Source organism: Salvelinus fontinalis, chromosome 28 (genome assembly GCF_029448725.1).
Source record: "Salvelinus fontinalis isolate EN_2023a chromosome 28, ASM2944872v1, whole genome shotgun sequence".
NCBI classification, from domain to species: Eukaryota; Metazoa; Chordata; class Actinopteri; order Salmoniformes; family Salmonidae; genus Salvelinus; species Salvelinus fontinalis.
The window spans coordinates 7,783,108-7,806,401 of record NC_074692.1 but is presented as its reverse complement, the minus strand read 5'-3'; the positions used below and the strand labels follow the sequence as shown (position 1 = coordinate 7,806,401).

At 42.4% G+C, this 23,294-nt stretch overlaps 1 protein-coding gene across 1 annotated transcript in view; it reads right to left on the bottom strand.

Moving 5' to 3' along the window:
* Window positions 1-2,637: 2,637 nt before the first annotated feature.
* nmrk1 (nicotinamide riboside kinase 1) overlaps window positions 2,638-23,294 on the bottom strand; it is a 29,388-nt gene continuing 8,731 nt past the window's right edge. The window contains exons 3-9 of the mRNA XM_055886330.1: window positions 4,777-4,867; window positions 4,277-4,325; window positions 3,886-4,045; window positions 3,678-3,749; window positions 3,434-3,540; window positions 3,175-3,258; window positions 2,638-2,988 (exon numbers count right to left, since the gene is read on the bottom strand). Of these exons, the coding sequence (XP_055742305.1) occupies window positions 2,978-2,988; window positions 3,175-3,258; window positions 3,434-3,540; window positions 3,678-3,749; window positions 3,886-4,045; window positions 4,277-4,325; window positions 4,777-4,867 (574 nt within the window). The 3' untranslated portion in view covers window positions 2,638-2,977. The remainder of the gene's footprint in view (window positions 2,989-3,174; window positions 3,259-3,433; window positions 3,541-3,677; window positions 3,750-3,885; window positions 4,046-4,276; window positions 4,326-4,776; window positions 4,868-23,294) is intronic.

The window sequence follows — 23,294 nt, the reverse complement described above, 5'->3', positions numbered from 1 at the left end:
TGATGTGCATGGTTATATACAGTATATGTACCACCGTTCAAAAGTTTGGGGTCACTTAGAAAGGTCCTTGTTTTTGAAAGAAAAACAAAATTCCAGCTAAAATAGTAATTTACAACATTAACAATGTCTACGCTGTATTTCTGATCAATTTGATGGTATTTTAAATGGACAAAGAATTTGCTTTTCTTTCAAAAACAAGGACATTTCTGAGTGACCCCAAACTTTTGAACGGTCTTGTATATACACAGTACCTGTCAAAAGTTTGGACACACCTACTCATTCCATGGTTTTCTTTATTTTGACTATTTTCTACATTGTAGAATAATAGTGAATACATCAAAACTATGAAATAACACATATGGAATAATGTAGTAACCAAAAAAGTGTTAAACAAATCAAAATATAGTTTATACTTTAGATTCTTCAAAGTAGCCACCCTTTGCCTTAATGACTGTATGTAAAATTGAAGTCGGAAGTTTACATACTCAGGTTGGATTCATTAAAACTTGTTTTTCAACCACTCAACACATTTCTTGTTAACAAACTATAGTTTTGGCAAGTCGGTTAGGACATCTACTTTGTGCATGACACAAGTAATCTTTCCAACAATTGTTTACAGACAGATTATTTCACTTATAATTCACTGTATCACAATTCCAGTGGGTCAGAAATTTACATACACTAAGTTGACAAACACTAAGTTGTGTGCCTTTAAACAGCTTGGAAAATTCCAGAAAATGATGTCATGGCTTTAGAAGCTTCTGATAGGCTAATTGACGTCATTTCAGTCAATTGGAAGTGTACCTGTGGATGTATTTCAAGGCCTACCTTAAAACTCAGTGCCTCTTTGCTTGACATCATGGGAAAATCAAAATAAATCAGCCACGACCTCAGAAAACAAATTGTAGACCTCCACAAGTCTGGTTCATCCTTAGGAGCAATTTCCAAACGCCTGAAGGTACCACGTTCATCTGTACAAACAATAGTACGCAAGTATAAACACCATGGGACCATGCAGCCATCATACCGCTCAGGAAGGAGACATGTTTTATCTCCTAGAGATGAAGGTACTTTGGTGCGAGAAGTGAAAATCAATCCCAGAACAACAGCAAAGGACCTTGTGAAGATGCTGGAGGAAACGGGTATAAAAGTATCTATATCCACAGTAAAACGAGTTCTATATCGACATAATCTGAAAGGCCGCTCAGCAAGGAAGAAGCCACTGCTCCAAAACCGCCATAAGAAAGCCAGACTACAGTTTGAAACTGCACATGGGACAAAGATCGTACTTTTTGGAGGAATGTCCTCTGGTCTGATGAAACAAAAATATAACTGTTTGGCCATAATGACCATCGTTATGTTTGGAGGAAAAAGGCGGAGGCTTGCAAGCCAAAGAACACCAATTTAACCGTGAAGCACGGGGGTGGCAGCATCATGTTGTGCTTTGCTGCAGGAGGGACTGCTGCACTTCACAAAAGAGATGGCATCATGAGGCAGGAAAATTATGTGGATATATTGAAGCAACAACTCAAGACATCAGTCAGGAAGTAAAGTTTGTTCGCAAATGGGTCTTCCAAATGGACAATGACCCCAAGCATACTTCCAAAGTTGTGGCAAAATGGCTTAAGGACAACAAAGTCAAGGTTTTGGAGTGGCCATCACAAAGCCCTGACCTCAATCGTATATAAAATTTGAGGGTAGAACTGAAAAAGCGTGTGCGAGTACACTAGCTCTGTCAGGAGGAATGGGCCAAAATTCACCACACTTATTTGGGGACACTTGTGGAAGGCTACCCGAAATATTTGACCCAAGTTAAACAATTTAAAGGCAATGCTACCAAATACTAATTGAGTGTATGTAAACATCTGACCCACTGGGAATGTGATGAAAGATAGAAAAGCTGACATAAATCACACTCGCTACTATTATTCTGACATTTCACATTCTTAAAGCAAAGTGGTGATCCTAACTGACCTAAGAGAGGGAATTTTTACTAGGATTAAATGTCAGGAATTGTGAAAAATTGAGTTTAAATGTATTTGCCTAAGGTGTATGTAAACTTCCGACTTCAACTGTATGTATATACGGTGGTCCTCTGTGGCTCAATTGGTAGAGCATGGCCCTTGCAACGGCAAGATAATGGGTTTGATTCCTGGGACCACCCATACAAAAAACATCTATGCATGACTGTAAGTTGCTTGTGTTAAAGCGTTTGCCAAATGGCATATTATTATTATTATTTATACCCATGTCTGGTACATTATACTGTTTAACAATGCAATAGTGAGCTACTACTTCATTGGCATGCTAAGAGCCAAACCACACTTCAGTAACCTTCTAATCAATGCATTTCCTGCCATGGCACTACTCAGGAACATATTTCAGTGTCCATTATATTTTTTTAACACTGCAGTATAACAGAGAAATATACAGTATATATATTTTTTAACCTTTATTTGACTAGGCAAGTCATTTAAGAACAAATTCTAATTTTCAATAAAGGCCTAGGAACAGTGGGTTAACTGCCTTGATCAGTGGCAGAACGAAATATTTTTTTACCTTGTTCTCTCGGGAATTCGATCTTGCAAACTCTCGGTTACTAGTCCAACGCTCTAACCACTAGGCTACCTTCCGCCCATATTAACTTTAGTCAAGAGTCTGCACCGCTTATAGACTTTGCACTCCTTAACTATGTACATAACCATTATAGATTGAACAAAAGAAATGTACTGTAGATTGCAAAAATACTTTCTAAGTTAAAAAACTATGTAAACAAGATTTACCTCACTGGAGTAAAAGTAACATGGATTTAACATGAAAGTTTGTTCTGCACTGTGTGTGAGTGTGTGTGTGTGTGTGTCTCCTGTCTTTCTCATATGACTGTAAACATTAGTCTAAGTTTCAACACATCTGTTTCTGAACACATTGTCTCTTTTACTCTTCCAGATTCCAGCAACCGTTTGAGAAATCCAACTGCTTAGTCTTTCCCTGGGAAAACAAGACAACAAAATAAAGTAAGATTCTGGAACATTAGAATACTGAGTGCCCTTCCCTTTCGTTCAGTTCCCATTGGCCCAATCATTCTGGTGTCGAATCACAAATCAGACTCTTAAAAAAAAAACAGTTTCATTTTGAGTAGGTAAGTAACTTCATTTTTTGTAGGAGCAAACTTACCCATGAGACTCTGTATTTCCATGGTTACATCCCCATACACATAATCCAGCAAGTCCTCCTTTGACTTCAATCCATCCAAAAAGACTGGAAACAAAGCATGAGTGAGTGACAAAGAAACACACCTTATGGTAGCATCAGAAAGAACGAACTAAGGCAATAGCATGTTAACAGCAATGGAGTGAGGAGGAACAACTACAACGACTATCAGAAACATACCTGGCAAAGAAAGATCTTTATATCTACTAAATGAAAAACTCACCAATATCCGATACCATGTCTTCCATCTCTTGCCGGTTTTTCAGGTACCTTGGCCACACATATCCGTCAAAGTACCCTGGCAGGTCAGGGGGTGTATACACTCTCGAGCTGTCAATCACAGGAAAGGTGGGCCAAAGGGTTGTTCTTTTCATCAGCCACAGGTTATACAGTAGCCTATCTGAACATACCATAATTATATCCAAGCATTGCAATTATATCAGAGTTAAAAAAACTATTAGCCCCACCCTCTCCTGTCTTTGCAGACGTCATAAGGAATTTCAAGGAAGTATCTCTTGTCCATTAATTCGTTCAAGGGCCTGCCAATCAAAACATGAAACAAAAAGCCAGACAAATAATTATTCTCATCATGCAGACAACAGACAAAGGGCATACCGAGAGAGGGAGAAGGAGAGCAAGACACATAGGAGGAAAGATCCATTTTCTCTTAGTTACCCGTAGTTGAAGATCAAGAAGCCCTCGACGATGAGCACAAACACTTCCTCTCCTACAGAGCATTGTGTTCTCAGACTTTGAGATGCTAGGAATGAACCGGGGTCCTTCCGCCATGATTCAATCTTGCTCATCATTCTGTCCATGTGGAGCGCATCAAGCACTACAAATGTATCAGACAGTCAAGTTAAAGTGTTGCAAATTCCAAATGAACAATAGGTTTTACTGACTCATTATGTATTTGTAAATGTAAACTTTGGTAATAGGTCACATTATTGTTTACATTTACAAATAAGTAATAACTCGGTAAACTTACACTCAATGAGGTTAAACTTTTTTGATCTTCTGAAATGTATCTTCTTGCTGATTAGATAGAAAGAAACTCTTCCCCTACCATCATACTGCTTGAACCCATTGCTGTCCACAGCTATCACAGAGTCATCCTAAAGGGAGAGAAAGAAAAAGACATGACCACTGACACTGAGCCTCTTCTTCCCTATCCTCCTTAAACTGAGAAGACCATGAAGAGAAGACCATGAAGAAGTTGATTTGAGGAGACAGGAGGGGGAGGGAGAGGACCATGAAGAAGTTGAATTGAGGAGACAGGAGGGGGAGGGAGAGGACCATGAAGAAGTTGAATTGAGGAGACAGGAGGGGGAGGGAGAGGACCATGAAGAAGTTGAATTGAGGAGACAGGAGGGGGAGGGAGACGACCATGAAGAAGTTGAATTGAGGAGACAGGAGGGGGAGGGAGAGGACCATGAAGAAGTTGAATTGAGGAGACAGGAGGGGGAGGGAGAGGACCATGAAGAAGTTGAATTGAGGAGACAGGAGGGGGAGGGAGACGACCATGAAGAAGTTGAATTGAGGAGACAGGAAGAGGAGGGAGAGGACCTTGAAGAAAGCATCCTGTGCTATGATGCAGCTGTTGGGGATCCGCAGGTGCAGACTACTGGACATGGTCGACTTCCCCCCATTGGTCATCCTGGAGACATGACAAGGCAAGATTCACAATGACTGGAATCTTAAAATCAGGTGAAGATTTGAGATTCCAGCCTGACACACCAAGCGCAGGTTTCTCCGACACAGATTAAGCCATTGGCATTCAGTTGGATTTGTATACTAGGACTGGGTTTAATCTGTGTCAGACATACTGCACTTTGGTGTGCAATGTGCATTGCTGAAATGTCCACCTGATTTGGCCATCGTTATGCTAATAGGGTTTCCTTGGAACAAATCAATGCATAAAAAGCCAGGGTAATTGTTTAGTTAAATTGTTGTCAAAAGGCTATCTTCTGTACATTTGTACCATTACCTTCAATGACTGATTCTCTATCTATGGGTGTTGCCATATGGCCAAATCAAAAGTGAAAAAAGTATTTATTCAAAAATTAAAGTTAAAAAACAATTGCAATAAACTGTCTAAACAATTCAAAATGTAATGTGGAAACCTTCGATAATTTGAAGAAATACAATTTAATGACCCATTCATTGGCCTTGAATTTGTCCTCAGGTGTGTGACATCAAAATTAATGCTAATATAAAAGGTTTAATGATTCTCAAAGACAAAAATATTTTACTCATTATCAGTTACTTCTAATCATATTTTGGAATTTTAAATTTAAAAAACAACTTCCTTGTAGAATAAGGATAAACAAATCGTCTCCCCATTACATTTTGAGTAAGATTCACAGTAATTTGACAAATACCTAGATAATTAGTTTACTTGTGTATTATGATAATGTTACCTGCCTCATGCTTTACAATTATTTTTATATTATGTTCAAGACAATACCTTTTTTTCCCCCCTTTCATTTATTGGCCTCACCCCATAGGACATTATGTCACACCGATGTACAATATACAACAGGCAGTCAAAGGTGATGGTTTAAACATAATTAATGACACTTTCAGAAGTTTCTGACCGCTGAAAAATTCCAACTTCTAAACATCAGTAATGGATCCTCATTAAAAGGTTTTAAAGTGTACTCATAACAATTGAAGGGCCTCGAAAATGTCCTACATTGTTCTTTTTTATCACTACCTCCCCGAGTCGGGAGTGGGTTATTTTCTGGTGCCTTCCTTGGATGTGGTAGCTGTTTCTTAGGCTCCCTCCCTGGAATCGAACCCTGATTTCCTGTTACACGTGGTCACCATGGTATGCACAGAAAGTACAATCGAAAGTTGATAGGGCAGACATTCAAATTAGATGTCAGCGCGTCACCAGTCGAGGTTATACACTAGAGTAACTAGAAGCGTCTGTGGTGTCCGAGAGTACCCTGCATGGGTTTTGGGTCTGAATAAATGCACGCATCTGTGGTCAGCACTTGTTGGCATGTATTAGATCTATAATTGCTGCAGTCATCCAAGTAACGTTGGAGCAATCAAAAGGAACCATAACTCATTTAATGAGCCCTTCGCAATTTCACTGTACCGGCCGTGTGTATTAAGACTTGCATGGCTTAATCTTTTAGGCAAGACTGGCAGAATCATTCAGGTAGAACCCAACAGCATTGAGGTCTACATGGCCAAGCAGCGAGGTGCACGGGCACATCTAGTGATGGAGGAGACCGAAGCGCACCCGTGCACATACAGTGGGAGGCCCCGACCTACCAACAGCCGAAGCTGTGGGAGCCGAGACGCCGCTTAAGAGGTGTTCTGTTGGAGGGTTGTTGGAGTATAACCCACAATGGAGCCAATGACAATGGGTCTCTAATGCTGGTGGGTAATAGTGTGTGGGAGAATGAAAATGTAAATATTGCACTCAGAACCACATAAAATGATGAAAGTTGCAACAAAAAGGTCTTCCCCTAAAAACAACTAATCCCTTTGAAAACAGCCTATGTGGCATCAATATGAGACAAACATTTATTCTAGTGTCAAAATTGACTAAAGTGTAAATAGGATCATTTTGGTCATAGTCAGTCTCAACTAAAATGAGTTTGGTACCTCAGTGCATCACAATGAGTAAATTAAGGTTGGGATTGGATTACAATTATGTCAACAAATCATGCTCCCTTTTTCCAAGCTCCACTTGCAAATCACCCCTCCACTGCTTCGCTTCCCTTCACTTAATGGTGATCCATTGTTTCATCGCCCCCCAACCAACGCTTGGATGTACAATATTTGCTCATTATTCTTTTTTAAATTATTCTAGCTCTGTCAAATTGCTTGTTGGATCATTGCTAGACAACCATTTTTAAGTCTTGCTGATTTTCAAGCAGTCAAAACTATAACTTGGCCAGTCAAGAAAATTCACTGTCTTCTTGATGAGGAACTCCAGTGTAGATTTGGCCTTGTGTTTTAAGTTATTGTCCTGCTGAAAGGTGAATTTATTTCCCAGTGTCTAGTGGAAAGCAGACTGATCCAGGTTTTGCTTTTAGGATTTTGCCTGTGCTTAGCTCCATTCCGTTTCTTTTTTATCCTGGAAAAACTCTCCAGTCCTTGCCGATGACATACCCATAACATGATGCAGCTACCACCATGCTTGGAAATATTCAGAGTGATACTCAGTGACGTGTCGTGTTGGATTTCTTTGCAGTTTTACTTTAGTGCCTTGTTGCAAACAGGATGCATGTTTTGAAATATTTTTTTTTCTGTCCAGGCTTCCTTCTTTTCACTCTGTCATTTAGATTAGTAACTACAATGTTGTTGATGCATCCTCCATTTTCTCCTATAGCAGCCATTACACTCTAACTGTTTTAATGTCACCATTGGCCTTATGGTGAAATCCCTGAGCAGTTTCCTTCCTCTCTGGAAACTGAGTTAGGAAGGACGCCTGTATCTTTGTAGTTATTGGGTGTATTTATACACCAGCCAAAGTGTAATTAAAAACTTCACCATGCTCAAAGGGATATTTAATATATATATTGTTATTATTTTTGTGTGTGTGTGTGTGTGTGTGTGTGTGTATGTATGTGTGTATATATACAGTTGAAGTCTGAAGTTTACATACACCTTAGCCAAATACATTTACACTCAGTTTTTCACCATTCCTGACATTTAATCCGAGTAAAAATTCCCTGTCTTAGGTCAGTTAGGATCATCACTTAATTTTAAGAATGTGAAATGTCAGAATAATAGTAGAGAATGATTTGTTTCAGCTTGATTTCTTTCATCACATTCCCAGTGGGTCAGAAGTTTACATACACTCAATTAGTATTTGGTAGCATTGTCTTTAAATTGTTAAACTTGGGTCAAAAAAATCCAAGATGGCGTAGCAGTGTAGACGTCTTTGTCCTGTCGTGTCCTGTGTCCCTTGTATATATATTTTTACATCTTTTTCTTCGCATATCTTTAAAAAATATTTTCTTAAACCTCAACTTCTAAATACTCTCCTGCAACCCGCCTCAATGTGGCGTGGATCTGCTTTTTTTCTAAAGTATTTCTATTTACTTCTGATCTGGAATCCATCTACTGAAGATAGCCAGCTAACTGCCTACCAGCTATCAGTTAGCAAACCATTGCTAGCGGTCATCAGCTAACCTTTAGCTCGGAAAGCTCTCGCTAGTTCGAACAACGTGACTAAAACCAGAGCATAACGGACCTATTTCTCTCCATATCCCCGGATTCCTACCGCAAACTCTGAACATTTTCATCTGGATCTTCGCAACTAGCTAACCACAATCCCGGGTGACCACTCCTGGCTAGCGTTTCCATCCCGGAGCAAGCACCAATTAGCCTGAAGCTAGCCCGGCTAGGGCTCCTGTGCTACCACTGAAGCCCACTCCTGGGCTACAATATCCGGACCCCTTTACTGCCGGTACGGAGCACGGAACCCCGCCGATCCTCTACGACTGGAATACCGACATAATCTGCCCGAGGACTCCAACAGGCCCCTCAGGCGTGACGCCCGCTGAAGGCCCATTCTGCTAACCTACTAGGCCTGCTAGCTACCTAGAGCTACCTGGAACCCTACTAATTCCACGACTGGTCTATCGACGTCACCGCACGAAGAGGCAAAAACAGACTTCCCCCCCCATCGCGACGTCCCCCAAAGGCTAACTTGCCTGCCCCGGTCTGCTAACTGCTAGCTTATCCTGCAGCTAGCGCAGCCAGGAAGCTAGCACCAGTTAGCAAACACAATTCTACAATTCACAACCTCTCTTTCGCCATCGCCATCCGGCTTGGATTCTCTGTCGACACGACCACGTCTGGTCTGCAGACGTGCCCTCAACCGGCCTCCGTCTGAGCAGACCCCCTCCGTCTGAGCAAACCACCCCCCGGGCTACTAACTTTAAACGCGTGCTAGCTTAGTGGAGGCCTCACTGCTCCGACCCTCTCTGCCTAGTTGTCGCCATTTTTACCTTCTGTTGCTGTGTTAGCTGACTAGCTGCTGTTATCTCACCTGTTGTTTTAGCTAGCTCTCCCAATCATGACTTGCAATCACTTTATGCCTTATTGTATGTCTCTCTCAAATATCAATATGCCTTGCATACTGTTGTTCAGGCTAGTTATCATTGTTTCGGTTTGCAATGGACCCCGTAGTTCCACTCTCCGTACCTCTGATACCTCCTTTGTCCCACCCCCCACACATGCGGTGACCTCACCCATTGAGACCAGCATGTCCAGAGATACAACCTCTCTTATCATCACCCAGTGCCTGGGCTTGCCTCCGCTGTACCCGTGCCCCACCATACCCTGGTCTGCACATTATGCCCAGAATCTATTCTACCACGCCCATAAATCTGCTCCTTTTATTCCTTGTCCCCAACGCTCTAGGCGACCAGTTTTGATAGCCTTTAGCCGCACCCTCATCCTACTACTCCTCTGTTCCTCGGGTGATGTGGAGGTAAACCCAGGCCCTGCATGTCCCCAGTCATCCTCATTTGTTGACTTCTGTGATCGGAAAAGCCTTGGCCTCATGCATGTCAACATCAGAAGCCTCCTCCCTAAGTTTGCCTTACTCACCGCTTTAGCACACTCTGCCAACCCTGATGTCCTTGCAGTGTCCGAATCCTGGCTTAGGAAGGCCACCAAAAATTCTGAGATTTCCATACCCAACTATAACACTTTCCGTCAAGATAGAACTGCCAAAGGGGGAGGAGTTGCAATCTACTGCAGAGATAGCCTGCAAAGTTCTGTCATACTTTCCAGGTCTATGCCCAAACAGTTCGAACTTCTAATTTTAAAAATTAATCTCTCCAGAAATAAGTCTCTCACTGTTGCCGCCTGCTACCGACCCTCCTCAGCTCCCAGCTGTGCCCTGGACACCATCTGTGAATTGATCACTCCCCATCTAGCTTCAGAGTTTGTTCTGTTAGGTGACCTAAACTGGGATATGCTTAACACCCCGGCAGTCCTACAATCTAAGCTTGATGCCCTCAATCTCACACAAATCATCAAGGAACCCACCAGGTACAACCCTAAATCCGTAAACATGGGCACCCTAATAGACATTATCCTGACCAACTTGCCCTCCAAATACACCTCTGCTGTCTTCAATCAAGATCTCAGCGATCACTGCCTCATTGCCTGTATCCGCCACGGGTCCACGGTCAAACGACCACCCCTCATCACTGTCAAACGCTCCCTAAAACACTTCTGCGAGCAGGCCTTTCTAATCGACCTGGCCCGGGTACCCTGGAAGGATATTGACCTCATCCCGTCAGTTGAGGATGCCTGGTCATTCTTTAAAAGTGACTTCCTCACCATATTAGACAAGCATGCTCCGTTCAAAAAATGCAGAACCAAGAACAGATATAGCCCTTGGTTCACTCCAGACCTGACTGCCCTCGACCAGCACAAAAACATCCTGTGGCGAACTGCAATAGCATCGAAGAGCCCCCGCGATATGCAACTGTTCAGGGAAGTCAGGAACCAATACACGCAGTCAGTCAGGAAAGCAAAGGCCAGCTTTTTCAAGCAGAAATTTGCATCCTGTAGCTCTAACTCCAAAAAGTTCTGGGATACTGTAAAGTCCATGGAAAACAAGAGCACCTCCTCCCAGCTGCCCACTGCACTGAGGCTAGATAACACGGTCACCACTGATAAGTCCGTGATAATCGAAAACTTCAACAAACATTTCTCAATGGCTGGCCATGCCTTCCTCCTGGCGACTCCAACCTTGGCCAACAGCCCCCCCCCCCCCCCCCCCCATGCTGCTACTCGCCCAAGCCTCCCCAGCTTCTCCTTTACCCATATCCAGATAGCAGATGTTCTGAAAGAGCTGGAAAACCTGGACCCATACAAATCAGCTGGGCTTGACAATCTGGACCCCCTATTTCTGAAACTGTCCGCCGCCATTGTCGCACCCCCTATTACCAGCCTGTTCAACCTCTCCTTCGTATCATCTGAGATCCCCAAGGATTGGAAAGCTGCCGCTGTCATCCCCCTCTTCAAAGGGGGAGACACCCTGGACCCAAACTGTTACAGACCTATATCCATCCTGCCCTGCCTAGCTAAGATCTTCGAAAGCCAAGTCAACAAACAGATCACTGACCATCTCGAATCCCACCGTACCTTCTCCGCTGTGCAATCCGGTTTCCGAGCCGGTCACGGGTGCACCTCAGCCACGCTCAAGGTACTAAACGATATCATAACCGCCATCGATAAAAGACATTACTGTGCAGCCGTCATCATCGACCTGGCCAAGGCTTTCGACTCTGTCAATCACCATATTCTTATCGGCAGACTCAATAGCCTCGGTTTTTCTAATGACTGCCTTGCCTGGTTCACCAACTACTTTGCAGACAGAGTTCAGTGTGTCAAATCGGAGGGCATGTTGTCCGGTCCTCTGGCAGTCTCTATGGGGGTACCACAGGGTTCAATTCTCGGGCCGACTCTTTTCTCTGTATACATCAATGATGTTGCTCTTGCTGCGGGCGATTCCCTGATCCACCTCTACGCAGACGACACCATTCTGTATACTTCCGGCCCTTCCCTGGACACTGTGCTATCTAACCTCCAAACGAGCTTCAATGCCATACAACACTCCTTCCGTGGCCTCCAACTGCTCTTAAACGCTAGTAAAACCAAATGCATGCTTTTCAACCGTTCGCTGCCTGCACCCGCACGCCCGACTAGCATCACCACCCTGGACGGTTCCGACCTAGAATATGTGGACATCTATAAGTACCTAGGTGTCTGGCTAGACTGCAAACTCTCCTTCCAGACTCATATCAAACATCTCCAATCCAAAATCAAATCTAAAGTCGGCTTTCTATTCCGCAACAAAGCCTCCTTCACTCACGCCGCCAAACTTACCCTAGTAAAACTGACTATCCTACCGATCCTCGACTTCGGCGATGTCATCTACAAAATAGCTTCCAATACTCTACTCAGCAAACTGGATGCAGTTTATCACAGTGCCATCCGTTTTGTTACTAAAGCACCTTATACGACCCACCACTGCGACCTGTATGCCCTAGACGGCTGGCCCTCGCTACATGTTCGTCGTCAGACCCACTGGCTCCAGGTCATCTACAAGGCTATGCTAGGTAAAGTGCCGCCTTATCTCAGTTCACTGGTCACGATGGCCACACCCACCCGTAGCACGCTCTCCAGCAGGTGTATCTCACTGATCATCCCTAAAGCCAAAACCTCATCTGGACGCCTTTCCTTCCAGTTCTCTGCTGCCTGCGACTGGAACGAATTGCAAAAATCTCTGAAGTTGGAGACTTTTATCTCCCTCAACAACTTTAAAAATCTGCTATCCGAGCAGCTAACCGATCGCTGCAGCTGTACATAGTCCATCTGTAAACTACCCACCCAATTTACCTACCTCACCCCCATACTGCTTTTATTTATTTACTTTTCTGCTCTTTTGCACACCAGTATCTCTTCTTGCACATGATCATCTGATGATTTATCACTCGTGTTAATCTGCTAAATTGTAATTATTCGATTTATTGCCTACCTCATGCCTTTTGCACACATTGTATATAGATTCTCTTTTTTCTACCATGTTATTGACTTGTTTATTGTTTACTCCATGTGTAACTCTGTGTTGTTGTCTGTTCACACTGCTATGCTTTATCTTGGCCAGGTCGCAGTTGCAAATGAGAACTTGTTCTCAACTAGCCTACCTGGTTAAATAAAGGTGAAATAAAATTTAAAAAAATAAAAACATTTCAGGTAGCCTTCCACAAGTTTCCCCAAATAAGTGTGGTGAATTTTGGCCCATTCCTCCTGACAGAGCTGGTGTAACGGAGTCAGGTTTGTAGGCCTCCTTGCTCGCACACGCTTTTTCAGTTCTGCCCACAAACGCTCTATAGGATTGAGGTCAGGGCTTTGTGATGGCCACTCCAATACCTTGACTTTGTTGTCCTTAAGCCATTTTGCCACAACTTTGGAAGTATGCTTGGGGTCATTGTCCATTTGGAAGACCCATTTGTGACCAAGCTTTAACTTTCTGACATAGCGATGGTCATTATGGCCAAACAATTCTATTTTTGTTTCATCAGACCAGAGGACATTCCTCCAAAAAGTACAATCTTTGTCCCCATGTGCAGTTGCAAACCGTAGTCTGGCTTTCTTATGGCGGTTTTGGAGCAGTGGCTTCTTCCTTGCTGTGCGGCCTTTCAGGTTATGTCGATATAGGACTCGTTTTACTGTGGATATATAGACACTTGTGTAACCGTTTCCTCCAGCATCTTCACAAGGTCCTTTGCTGTTGTTCTGGGATTGAGTTGCACTTTTTGCACCAAAGTACCTTCATCTCTAGGAGACAGAAAGCATCTCCTTCCTGAGCAGTATGACTGTTGCATGGTCCCATGGTGTTATACTTGCGTACTATTGTTTGTACAGATGAACGTGGTACCTTCGGGCGTATGGAAATTGCTCCCAAGGATGAACCAGACTTGTGGAAGTCTACAATTATTTTTCTGAGGTCTTGGCTGCTTTTTTAAAATGTTCCCATGATGTCAAGCAAAGAGGCACTGAGTTTTAAGGTAGTCCTTGAAATACTTCTACAGGTCCACCTCCAATTGACTCAAACAATGTCAATTAGCCTATCAGAAGCTTCTAAACCCATGACATCATTTTCTGGAATTTTCCAAGCTGTTTAAAGGCACAGTCAACTTACTGTATGTAAACTTCTGACCCACTGGAATTGTGACACAGTGAATTATAAATGAAATAATCTGTCTATAAACAATTGTTGGAAAAATCACTTGTGTCATGAACAAAGTAGATGTCCTAACCGACTTGCCAAAACTATAGTTTGTTAACAAGACATTTGTGGAGTGGTTGAAAAACAAGTTTTAATGACGCCAACCTAAGTGTATGTAAACTTCCAACTTCAACTGTAGCTTGCTGCTACCCTCAACAGGAAAGTAGCTTTCTTTATTGTTCTAACGCAACACACACAGAGTTTGGATGTTTTATCTACAATATCATTTTGTTTCATTTCTAATCTGAATGGATGGAATGACAAACTATTACTGTGTAATATAATTGACAAACATTGTGAATATTTAGTTGGAGAGAGTATTGTATGCTGGTATACACATGTGTACAATTGTGAAGTGTTGTCACTATAGTAAAACTCAAAAACTTTTCTCAGGTTCCTAATTAAATCAGTATAAATATTGTCCTGTAGCTAATTGACCTTGGAATCTGTGATTTATTACCACAAATAATAACATTTGGATTTTCAATTGTTTGGTACCCAAGTCTGTACATATTACCTGCAAAAGTTCTGTGTCCCCCCACTTATACAATTATTCAAGCCTACTGCTAATGTGAATTTATGCAGTTCCAACCATGCAAAAGGATGGCAGCCTACCCAATCCTATATTGCACGTAACCAGAACATTTCATTTCCGCTGCCACCCTTTGGATTATGTTGGAACTGCACAGAGTGCACAGCATGACAAGCTCACATTAGTTAGCAGTAATGTGACTAACATCAACATTAGGCTTTTTTTATGTTTTTATTGACAATCAAATATTGTACATTGTTTATGAAAACATTGCAACAAAATAATGATACAAATACTTTTCAAAAATGTTTCTTCATGGAAAATGACCATCTAGTTATGCACTTGTAATTTGTATTGCTAGTAGATTTGTATTTTTAACAGTAGCTACGCAATTACCTAACACCATATTCCATTGGTTTACTGACCCCAATTCATTTAAACAATATTAAGAAGGGTTTATTATTTGGTGTCAGGAGAGCACAGCGCATGAAAGAAAGCACCATGTCTTCAGGGCTGAGCCCCGGATGTTCTGAAAGTCGTGACGTTCCTGCTTGTATAGCTACACTTTTACTGTTTTTCTGCTCTAAGCAAATAAGTGCATCTGCTTTTATGCCACGTCGGTAGCCATGAAGTGCTTTGAAAGGCTGGCCATGGATCACATCAACACCATCATTCCGAAAAACCTAGACCCACTCCAATTAATTATGACAAAGCAAAAACAGTTTAGAAATGTTTACTAAAAATAAAGAAATATCACATTTACATAGGTCTTCAGACCCTTTGATCAGGACTTTGTTGAAGCACCTTTAGCAGCGATAACAGCCTTGAGTCTTCTTGGGTATGACGCTACAAGCTTGGCACACCTGTATTTGGGGAGTTTCTCCCATTTCTCCCACATAGCCATTTTCAGGTCTCTCCAGAGATGTTAGATTGGGTTCAAGTCTGGGCTCTGGCTGGGCCACTCAAGGACATTCAGAGACTTGTCCCAAAGCCACTGGTGCATTGTCTTGGCTGTGTGCTTAGGTTCTTTGTCCTGTTGGAAGGTGAACCTTCACCCCAGTCTGAGGTCCTGAGCGCTCTGGAGCAGGTTTTCATCAAAGATCTCTCTGTACTTTGCTCCGTTAATCCTTTCCTCAATACTGACTAGTCTCCCATTCCTGCCACTGAAAAACATCCCCACAGCATGATGCTGCCACCACCATGCTTCCGCGTAGGGATGGTGCCAGGTTTCCTCCAGATGTGACGCTTGGCATTCAGGCCAAAGAATTCAACCTTGGTTTCATCAGACCAGAGAATCTTGTTTAGGTGCCATTTGGAAAACTCCAAGCGGGCGGTCATGTGTCTTTTCCTGAGGAATGGCTTCCGTCTGGCCACTCTACTATAAAGGCCTGATTGGTGGAGTGCTGCATAGATGGTTGTCCTTCTGGAAGGTTCTCCCATCTCCACAAAGGAACTCTGGAGCTCTCTCAGAGTGACCATCGGGTTCTTGGTTACCTCCCTGACCAAGGCCCTTCTACCCCGATTGCTCAGTTTGGACAGCCGGCTCTAGGAAGAGTCTTGATGGTTCTAAACTTCTTCCATTTAAGAATGATGGAGGCCACTGTGTTCTTGGGGACCTTCAATGCTGCAGACATTTTTTTGGTACTGTCTCGGAGCGCTACTGACAATTCCTTCAACCTCATGGCTTGGTTTTTTCTCTGACATGCACTGTCAAATGTGGGACCTTATATATAGACAGTTGTGCGCCTTTCCAAATCATGTCCAATCAATTGAATTTACCACAGGTGGACTCCAATCAAGTTGTAGAAACATCTCAAGGATGATCAACGTAAACAAAATGCACCGGAGCTCAATTTCAAGTCTCATAGCAAAGGGTCTGAATACTTGTTATTTACATATGTTTTTTTAATCTTCAATACATTTGCTAATATTTCATTAAGGGTTATTATGTGTAGATTGGCATATGGTTCTGCTGTTTTGGGGGATTGGTATAGTTTAACGCACTCACTGCTTGTAGATCATTTTATATATTGACACTTTCTTGGGCAGAGAGCTAACCTGAAGGAGCAGAGCCTATAAAAAAATATATTAAAAAATATATTAATATTTGCCAAGACTTACATTATTCATTCTTTAATAAATGGCAAAACATATATTTCTATGTGGCGTTTCCTTTCTGAAATAAAGTGAAGCCTGTTCAGAAAGGGAACCGAGTGCCCACCTCAGCTGACGCATCAGCCAATTAGACGCTAGTAGCAATCACATCTGCCTTATTTGGCAGTCTATTTAAGATGACCGGTTCTGGTCACACATCCTTCTTCTAGGATGGGGGATTGTTATAGCTTGGGGGATTGTTATAGCTTACCGCGCTCACTGTTTGTATGTCATTTTATATATTGAAGCTTTGATTGGGCAGTGAGGTACCCTGAAGGAGCAGGGCCTATATCGCCAAGACTTGCATTGTTCATTCTTTAATAAATGCTTATGTATTTTTACAGGCTGTTTCCTTTCTGAAGAATGGTTAATGGCAGAAAGAGGAAGTCTGTTCTGTATGTTTTATGTGAAGTCTCTCCCTACTCGAGTGCAGCTGGGACATGTGTACTATCTTGTCAAGAGATTTTGTAAGCGGTCTTTACAATGTTCTTGTTGTCAAATGTTTGGACATGTAAGAAGTGTCTACAGACGGGAAAAGCTGAGATGTGGGGGGGAAAAAAATCACTATGAAAGAGATTTCACATGTTTAGTGTTAGAGAATGGCCAGGGAGCAAAATATTGTAAATGTAGTGGTGAACAAAATCAGGGCAGTTGAGTCTCCTATGCAGAGGCTGTCAAAAGGTTAGAAAGATCGAGTATCTCTGAAGGTCTGATGGTAGTGAAGACCGGTAGGCCTACACTGCAGCCTGAGTATCACCGGCAGGACCCAGAAATTGTTAATGTGAAGAAAGTAGACTGTCATTTATCGAAATGGGGATAAACCGAACTGCACAAGTACAAAAGAAGTCAAGAAAGCTCAATGATAAACTTTGTTTCTGCAGCTGAACTCTCTGGGATAAAAATTATTTACATCTGAGGAGCTACATGGAGTCCTGTCTCGTGCGGTCACACCCTCTCAGACCCCAGAGCCTGAGCAGGGTATTTGAGTTTCCTAATGACTTAAGGAGTGGGAATGTATATTTTTTGGGTTAATAATTTTTTTGTAGTTTGTGTGGATTAAAGGGGAACTGCACCTGCTGATTTGGCCTTGTCTTTTGGCTTGCTCCTCAAGAAATGCTGACGGCCATGACAAAAGCCAAATGTGAGTTGGCTTGGGGGTGTGGTTTGATGTTTAAATAATGAATTTGTTTAATGCTTCACAGTCAGTCATTAAAACCTGTCTACAGTCGTGGCCAAAAGTTTTGAGAATGACACAAATATTAATTTTCACAAAGTCTGCTGCCTCAGTTTGTATGATGGCAATTTGCATATACTCCAGAATGTTATGAAGAGTGATCAGATGAATTGCAATTAATTGCAAAGTCCCTCTTTGCCATGCAAATGAACTGAATCCAAAAAAAAAACATTTCCACTGCATTTCAGCCCTGCCACAAAAGGCCCAGCTGACATCATGTCAGTGATTCTCTCGTTAATACAGGTGTGAGTGTTGACGAGGACAAGGCTGGAGATCACTCTGTCATGCTGATTGAGTTCAAATAACAGACTGGAAGCTTCAAAATGAGGGTGGTAATTGGAATCATTGTTCTTCCTCTGTCAATCATGGTTCCCTGCAAGGAAACACGTGCTGTCATCATTGCTTTGCACAAAAAGGGCTTCACAGGCAAGGATATTGCTGCCAGTAAGATTGCACCTAAATCAACCATTTATCGGATCATCAAGAACTTCAAGGAGAGCGGTTCAATTGTTGTGAAGAAAGCTTCAGGGCGCCCAAGAAAGTCCAGCAAGCGCCAGGACCGTCTTCTAAAGTTGATTCAGCTGCGGGATCGGGGCACCACCAGTACAGACCTTGCTCAGGAATAGCAGCAGGCAGGTGTGAGTGCATCTGCACGCACAGTGAGGCAAAGACTTTTGGAGAATGGCCTGGTGTCAAGAAGGGCAGCAAAGAAGCCACTTCTCTCCAGGAAAAACATCAGGGACAGAATGATATTCTGCAAAGGGTACAGGGATTGGACTACTGAGGACTGGGGTAAAGTCATTTTCTCGGATGAATCCCCTTTCCGATTGTTTGGGGCATCTGGAAAAAAGCTTGTCCGGGGAAGACAAGGTGAGCACTACCATCAGTCCTGTGTCATGCCAACAGTAAAGCATCCTGAGACCATTCATGTGTGGGATTGCTTCTCAGCCAAGGGAGTGGGCTCACACATTTTTTCCCAAGAACACAGCCATGAATAAAGAATGGTACCAACACATCCTCCGAGAGCAACTTCTCCCAACCATCCAGGAACAGTTTGGTGACGAACAATGCCTTTTCCAGCATGATGGAGCACCTTGCCAAAAGGCAAAAGTGATAACTAAGTGGCTCGGGGAACAAAACATCAATATTTTGGGTCCATGGCCAGGAAACTCCCCAGACCTTGATCCCATTGAGAACTTGTGGTCAATCCTCAAGAGACAAACAAAACCCCACAAATTCGGACAAACTCCAAGCATTGATTATGCAATAATGTGCTGCCATCAATCAGAATGTGGCCCAGAAGTTAATTGACAGCATGCCAGGGCAGATTGCAGAGGTCTTGAAAAAGAAGGGTCAACACTGCAAATATTGGCTCTTTGCATCAACTTCATGTAATTGTCAATAAAAGCCTTTGACACTTGTGAAATGCTTGTAATTATACTTCAGTATTCCGTAGTAACATCTGACAAAAATATCTAAAGACACTGAAGCAGAAAACTTTGAAAATGAGAATTTGTGTCATTCTCAAAACTTTTGGCCACGACTGTATTTTCAGGTAGAACATAGGAAATGTATTTATGTCTCTCTGATACAAAGATGTCCCTTCATATTGCCATCACCAAGACACATCCAGCTGTCAGCACCTTGCCTGTAAAAAGCCGTTTTCCCCCACTCAATGGATGGGTTAGCTGACAACATCACGAAAACGATGCACTCGCTTCAATGGGGCAGAAGTCTGAGTTGTTGTGATTATGGATGGCAAGATAGCTACCAACAATAACAAGAAACTCCCATGTGGGGAATCGTAAATGACTCGTTTCAGCGAGTTTTATCTTGATAACATGTCTTGTTTTGAGGTGTTTTGACAGATTTCATGTCAATGCTAATATGGCAAAAATTCACTAGCTAACCAACAACTAACGATGTATTATGTTTCCAATAAACATTGGCGGCTAAATATAGTTTACATGTTGTTAACAATCTAAACCAACGCCGGCTGTTTTGCCCCACAGTTGCGCACGCCTCAGTTTTGTTGCTAAACACCCATACCGTCTATCACAACAAAAAACTCCTGTAGGTTGAGTTCAATAACTACAGGCAGACGTATGGTGAGATGCCAGATGAAGCTTTAAATAGGTCAGTAGCCTACAGAGTAATATAAGAAGAATGCAATTGCTGAATTTATGAAGATATTCTAAATTAAGTGTTTTGATATCGTTCAAATGTATTAACAGGTCCATGTAGAATAAATAACCCTTCGCATAATACCATAGAAGCAGTGTTCTGCTAATACAACAATGTGCACCTATCATCTTTCATTGTCATTCCCAGCCGATACAGATACTGTGCCTATCGGCATTTTGTCTGGTGGTAATGGGGCCATCTTGGCAAACATATCAGAGTGGTCATACCTTCCTGTGTGGTGTCCTGTATACAACAGGAGTTCCCTGATCCTGGTGAAGAATACAAAAGGGTTTCTTCCTACCATTCAATTCAATAATCAAAAAAGACAATGCAAGTAAACGCTGTGTCTTGTAAAATTATAATACCGAGTGCCAGTTCTCTCCATTCAGAGACATCAGAATTAAGCTCATATGTCCGTCTGGACTTCATCACATCACCTTACAAGTCTCCGTGTACTGGTTCCATACATGTTTCTGTGAACACACACACACACACACACAGTTACTTTTCTATTACCAATGGCAGTTAGTACATGTTTGTGTGTCAGATATTACCTATCCTATGTTGAAGTCTGAACAAGTCAGATAAAACCTACCTAATTCTGACCTCCCCATCAACGACCACTGGTGAGCAGGCAAGAGGTGAGGCTGGAGTTGAGGTCTTTTCCAGAGCAGCATTGATGGGCATAGCAGCGTAGATCAGCTCCTGGCCCCTCAAAGATACTGGTCGGTCACACACACACACACTGAAATGAAATCGAATGGTGAACACAGCAATCAGGCTGGTTCCACCAGGCTAGGTTATGCCCTGGACATTATATGCATCTAAGTAAATAAGCCACAAATAATGTCAGTTTACATAAAGTATCTATCAAATGCAACAAAGTAATGAACTGGGTTACCTTCTGTATTTGTACCAATGAAGAGCCTGTGAAAGCGGTTGTCGCTGAGAGGTGAAGGTTGCTGGTGTGGACACTTGCCAACATGTAGCTGACTGTTCCCTTCATTGGAGTGCTCACAGTGAGGGCATGTCTGCATGATGCTGATGAGGGCTCCCTTACTGGTTCTCTATACTGCATGTACGGTCGCAAACTGGACATCTCTCCAACAACTGCAGCAGGCAATCTTATGAGGTGGTGTGAAATAATAGGGTGATATAATAGACAGCCAAGTGGCAAATTAAATTTTGTTCTTTAGAATGGACAAAGCTTTTTTCTAATGCACTTCACAACAAAAATGACTACTAGTTGTATCTGCTTGGCTGGGGAATTAGCCTACTGTTTATCAAGATGGGTATACTTGAATACAACTTTTCACATAATTCACATTATTTGTCGTTGTTGATGAAGCCGTCAGTATCATCAGAGCAGTAACTCAGGTCACTATCAGAGGCCTCCTGTCCTTTTCATAGGAGTCGAGGTGGACTGACAACCGAGGAAAGTTCACAAGAGTACTTAAAAAAAAAAAAAACTTTAACTAGGCAAGTCAGTATAGAACAAATTCTTATTTACAATGACGGCCAAACCCAGACGACACTGGGCCAATTGTTCGCCGCCCTATGGGACTACCAATCATAGCCAGATGTGATTCAGCCTACTTGTGTCGCATGACACACTTTTATTCCAAGATCTTGCTGACAAGCTGTGAAAATAGCAAGTGAACAGTGAATGAAATGATTGAAGTCGCTAAACCATTGCAATCACATTGCTGGACATGTTACGATACCCACCTTTGTTCATTCTGGTAGGTCCCAGCATCCATTAATGACCAGGGGATCCGTCTGCACCCAACTGTGCACGTTGTCTAACAGAAAAACAGGGTCAACAATTGTCATCATCCCTCAATTATAAACATAGCTCGAGAAACAACTTAAATCTTGTTTGGAAGCTAATGTTGTGCTTTACAGATGTAGACTGACTGGCTCCAGATTAGATTGGATTCAGGCCAGTGACACATTAGACTATGCAACCAACTGTGACATGTTTTGCTATGGCCCTGGGTTAGTTTGAGTTTGTTGCTGCTAGTTAGTACACTGTTGTAGTCAGACAACATGAGTACCACCATAACTGCATCCAATATTTATTTGTGCCCTAGAGTCTATTGCACCTCGCTTGTGACTGTTTCCTCTAAATTACACAACATTAGAGTGCATTGGAAATACGATGACATTGCTAAAGTAGGCATACCATTTGTAGGAATCAACTTTGCCATATTATGTAGTCGTCAATTTTACCTTAAAATACAAAAATAACTAACAATGCTAATGTTAGCTAGCTAAAATACAGTGGTCCCCTCAATCTTAGCTGGCTAAAGTCAATCTGGCGACATCACAATCATTACTTATTTGAAATGTCATCGTTTTTCCAAGCCAAATCAAAGTTGCATTGAGGTAGGCTAACGTTAGCCAGCTAGCTAGTTGGTAGCCTGCTGCTAGCTAACTTCAGCTACATAACCAGCAGTCTATGGTCTAGCTACCGGTATACTCACAATCACTTGGGACCAACGAACTCCAACCACATATTCCGCATGATGATAGGGTCCTTCGGCAGGGAATGCAAACAATAGTTGTTGGCTGTGCATCCTGCTGGAAGCATGGTCAATCCATATAGGGCTTTTACATCTGAAACCAAAGGCCGTGATCCTTTGAACGCGTTGGTTGGGGGCGATGAAACAACAACAGTGCCCCATTAAATGAAGGGAAGCGAAGTGGGCGGAGGGGCGATTTGCACGTGGATCTTCGCAAAAGGGGGAATGATTTGTTGACAATTGTAATCCAAACCCAACCTTAATTTACTCATTGTGATGCACTGAGGATCCAAACTCCGTTTTATACTAGACTTACTATGACCAAAATTATCCTATTTACACTTTGGTTTTTAGGGGAATATGCTCTTGAATTCTTATGGCTGGGGGGGCAGTATTGAGTAGCTTGGATGAATAAGGTGCCAGAGTAAACTGCCTGCTACTCAGGCCCAGAAGCTAAAATCTGCATATTTGGATAGAAAACACTCTGAAGTTTCTAAAACTGTTTGAATGATGTCTGTGAGTATAACAGAACTCATATGGCAGGCAAAAACCTGAGAAGAAATACAACCAGGAAGTGGGAAATCTGAGGTTTGTAGGTTTTCAAGTCTTTGCCTATCCAATATACAGTGTAAAATTCGATTGCACTTCCTAAGGCTTCCACTGGATGTCAAC